Below are 4,846 nucleotides of genomic sequence, written 5' to 3'. Positions count from 1 at the left end.
GACTTCACAGTTGATATGCCATTCTGTATAAAAGATGCTACTCGAGTTTGATTGACACAGAACAATATACCTAATGGAAATGTACCCATGATAAAAGCAGATTACTTTATTAGCTACGTTAATCTTATCAATCTTTGAGTAGCTTTACTGCTGCGATAGATTTAGTTTTAATTTGTGATAGTTGACTTTAAACGTCTGTTTACTCCAATTGTCATTTATTGTACGTAACCAGAGTTGCATAAGACATTTTTATTGTAATCCTTATTAGCAATTAGTCAATGCTGAAATTTGATCATGAAGTGGTGGCAGATATCACTATTGCTGTGTTGCTTTGGATTCTTAAAGGACTTTCGTCCCGCAGAACCTTTTCTTAGCCATTATTTAACAGGTCCTTGGAAAAATTTTACAAAGTCAGAGGTAAGCATTTAACGCTCTTCTAAATTTGGAAATAATTTGAAGGGTAATTAATTTTTAGGTCAACCAATATGTCTATCCCATTAACACTTACAGTTATTTAGCTTGTACAATTTTTGTATTATTACTAACGGACTTGGTAAGGTACAAGCCAGTTATTATTTTATGTGGTTTATCAGGAACTGCATGCTTTGTTACACTAGTGCTAGGAAAAACATTGTTTCTTATGCAAATTGTTGAGTTTCTCTATGGTTTATTTCTTTCGGCAGAAGTAGCTTATTATACTTATATATATGCTAAAGTAGATAAAAAACATTATCAAGAAGTAACTGGTCATACAAAAGGTGCATCTCTACTAGGTCGTTTCACGTCTGCAGTATTTGGTCAAATTACAGTATCATTTTATTTATTAGACTATCATCAGCTAACAATGATAACAGTAGGAGGTACAATTAATACATTATATTTGTTACATTAATGCCTCAATTAACTTAATCAACTGCTTTCTTTATAGCTTTTGCGATTTCGGTAATATTTGCTCTCTTTCTACCATCTGTTGAACAATCAATCTACTTTCACTCATCAAAAAATAATGCAAAATCAAACCCTACCCTTGAGCCTATTGATGCATCAGTGAACTCTATTAACTCTAACACAAATCAATCCAATTTCAACTTTAATCTCGAAAAGAGAATACCACAACCAGATATTGAAAAGCATGATAATCTTAAGCAGAAAATTAGAAATGCATGTAAGCTATTGTGGACTGATTTTAGGTCAGCTTATACAAATGTTCATGTAATAAAATGGTCGGCTTGGTGGGCATTCGCAACTTGTGGATATTTGCAAGTTGCTAGTTACATGCAATTAATCTGGATAGACATAGCACAAGATGGTGAAAAGATTTATAATGGTGCTGTAGATGCAGTGTATAAAATTATAGGTAAATATTAAAATTTAAACAATATAGGAGAAGTGGCTTGAAATTTGATTTTTGTTACAGGTGCAATTGCAGTTTTTATTGTGTCCAAAGCTCCTTTGAATTGGCCTCTTTTAGGAGAAGCAGTGTTGTCTGTATTTTCAATTTTAGAAGGAGTTTTAGTAATATTTTCATCAATTACCTCAACCCTTTGGGTTTCTTACATTTGTTTTGTAGCATTTGAAGTAATTTATCATACAATCATCACAATAGCCAAGTAAGCAATAATAAATTTGTCTTTCAATAATTACCCAGTAGATCAAAGAACAGAGTAGTGGTTCGATGACAAGTACATAAAAAATACAAGTTCCATCCCAGGTAGCAATGTTGGTTCTAGCAACACTAATATGACCAATTTACAACCTGAGGTTGAAACATTGTCCCCTTAAATTTTAAGTTTCTTTGCTACAATATTAATAAAAATTTTACAATTAATTGCAATAATTACATTACAGTTTTGAGGTAGCAAAGTACATAAATAATGACAGCTTTGGCTTAATTTTTGGAATAAATACATTTTTAACTTTAGTCCTCCAAAGTGTGTTAACTATCATTGTTGTAGATGGGCCTTTAAAGTTAGATATAAGAAAGCAGGTAATAAATTCAGTTTCTTTTAATTCTAAGGAAAGATTTGTGCAAAATGTTGATTAAAATATTTTTCAGTTCTTCATTTACGGAGGCTACTTTCTGATATTAGGAATTTTATTTATGATAATGGGAATTTTAACTATAGCGATGTCTTATAGAAAAGGCGAGAGATTTCGATTCTTCACAACCGTCGAAGATAATAAAAGGAAACCTGAAGTGTGAAAAAAAAGAAGGAAATCGCGGGCGATAAATGAACATTGCCCTGTCAGTATTGTGAATATTATAGATAGAGTAGAATTAATTTTTATATCAGTTATACTGCGTTGGTGAAATTTTTGAAATGTGTTGATGTTGCATTTTATAATTATAGAGTGTACTTACAGAGTATCTAAAAATCCTATATGTAACGATGAAGTTTTAAGCGTCGTGTATTAGATTTTACTTATACAGAAAAAATACAAATAAACTGTTCATCAGTTAATTATGTAGAGCATTTGATATAAAAGTAACGCACGTGTCTTATAACTGATAAAAGAAAAAATAGATCAGATTTGATTATCAGTTGCGATTAAACTGTTGTACCAGGAATATCTGATACTCAGGTTAAAATTAATTTTTTATTATTGAAAGGAGAATATAATTACATTCAGCTTTCAGTTTTTTTGTATATTCGTATATACATATGTGCACAAGCATATACATATATATGTGTGTACGATTCTACGGCGAATCATGAGCATGCTGATTGTCGACGCAACACAAACCACTTCCCGCATTAGGAAACGTCAGTTTCAGATAATAAGCGACTAAAACAAGCTGGAGAGAGTGCAATTATGCAAAGGAGAGAAAAGCAATTTATTCCGTTCGGGATCTTGATGGGTAAAAAGTTTTGGAAACACCTGATATTTGAAGAAACTCCAGCTGTATAATACCAACGTATCGCTCCGGTATATATATGCCTGAACGATAAATGGGCTTTGGTTTAATACAGCACAGAGCCTCTGCATTGTGCGGAATATCCGCGAAAGATCATTTTGTAGAAATAAGATTTCACGATGTATCTGCGTTATATATAAAGTCCTTATACCAACCGGGAAGGTCACGAATGATCGATTTTGTCTCCCGACTCGAGAACCAACCTAAGTGCAACAGTTGGTTTTTATATAGACTAAATCTTGAACGTGACAGGGGGGACGATTCGAACGTACGATTATACTCACTGGAATATGGCGAGCGATTCGCCAATTCTCGGACTGATCAACGCAATTCCGAAGGCGAGCGACAAAAAGCAACACAATGCACGGTATATAGCGCGAGGAGTTTCGAATTCCGCGTCGTTCCCTCCCACAGTTTGCACAGTGATCAATCGATTAGCCAGGCTCGACGGTAAATTAATAAACTCGAGGGGATATTAGCAAGATCAACTAATTAGGATCAATATAGTTGGCAAAGCGCTGGAGTTGCATTGGATTGTTCGCCGCCAGTGGCGTGCACGCTCAACTGATTCTTCCCAAAGTGAAAAGGCTAATTAGTGGGAAAGAGAGGAGGAGGATGAGAGGAGGAGGGAGAGACACATATATAGCGAGAGAACGGAGTATATATTTGGGATTGACGTATAACGACGGCCGTTGATCTCGCGAATCAGGGAATTAAGGCAGCAATCCTTGCACCTGACGTATTTCAAATACGGCTGTGTGGAGCGAGTAGGGTCGACGTCTGGCTCAAAGTTGGCGGAGCACACATAGCCCGATGCTCCCTGTAGATGTGAGTAGTTGCTTCGCGTAGGGGAGGGGTCTTAGTCAGGACAGCATTATTATTGACAGGAACAGGAGAGTGTGTAACTTTGTTGGGGGTGGTGGAGGCCGAGTCTGAGGAGGCTACACCGTGTTCTGAATACCCAATGCCACTCCCTCGGATTCCGCATACTGATAGAAAATAATTTTTAAACTTTCATGCCTCTACGTGATGGTCGACCGTAAGATTACTCGCGCGCGAGCGAGGAGCCCGATTCGGAGCGTTGACAAATCGCACCTCTCAGCCACCCGACTACTTTGAGAAAGGACTGACGTTTCTTCCACAGTTCTTCTGATTTTTTCATGTCGGATTAGAAGCGGCTAAGGCTCGCACACTTTCCAGCATCGTTGATGCTCGAAACTCGAGAGCCTCTCAACCTTATACCTATAGATATACCTTGCGTATGGTATATGTACACTCGTGAAGGATGTATCTTCTTAAGCTACACGTTCTACGTCTTAAAATATAATATAGATGTGGATATGAAAGTGATAGGTAAAGTGCTATAAAACCTTCTCCCTCTCTCCCTTCCTCTCTCTCTCTCTCTCTCTCTCTCTCTCTCTCTCTCTCTCTCGAACACACGAATGTCGAAGAAAACTATAACATCAGTAACGTGCAGTAATTTAGATCTCGTACATGCATGGGTTTGCATGAATGAAACAGTTGTATAACTACGATATTGAGGTAATTTACAGCTGAAAGTGCAGGGAATTCTGGCAGAACTTTCACGTTCGGACGATTAAGCTCACCTATGCATGGAGAGGTTAAATTTAACCCACATCGCGTCGGTAAAACTTGCGTGCAACGACGACAGCGACGACAATGACGTCGACGATTACAATGGTACAAGCGAATGCATTAAAATTTGATATGCGGGCTGCGAAAAGAATGACAAAATATTACTCGCGCGTCGTCGTCGTCGTCGTCGCTTTTACAAATGTGCCGCACAATTTGGGCTTAGAGAGTTATGATAGCACGAGTCAACGGCGTATAAGGCTAAAGTATTAGAACGATTAACAAACGTCCTTCTACTGGCCAATCAAAGGGTCGTTTCGGAGAGGATGCGAGGGT

General features: G+C 37.2%; 1 protein-coding gene across 1 annotated transcript; it reads left to right on the top strand.

Moving 5' to 3' along the window:
- The first annotated feature begins 203 nt into the window (after positions 1-203).
- On the top strand, positions 204-2,442 carry LOC136778417 (thiamine transporter 1-like). Its single transcript, XM_066735235.1, has 6 exons — positions 204-417; positions 476-860; positions 929-1,357; positions 1,418-1,610; positions 1,849-1,987; positions 2,057-2,442. Exons 1-6 carry the CDS (start codon positions 295-297, stop codon positions 2,201-2,203), a joined length of 1,416 nt encoding a protein of 471 aa, XP_066591332.1. The 5' UTR covers positions 204-294; the 3' UTR covers positions 2,204-2,442.
- Positions 2,443-4,846: the final 2,404 nt, after the last annotated feature.

The sequence above is a fragment of the Prorops nasuta genome, unplaced genomic scaffold (assembly GCF_024137725.1).
Source record: "Prorops nasuta isolate Cenicafe-Biocafe unplaced genomic scaffold, Cenicafe_Pnas_1.2 PNAS00014, whole genome shotgun sequence".
Classification (NCBI taxonomy): Eukaryota; Metazoa; Arthropoda; class Insecta; order Hymenoptera; family Bethylidae; genus Prorops; species Prorops nasuta.
This window is presented reverse-complemented; position numbering and strand designations above follow the sequence as displayed.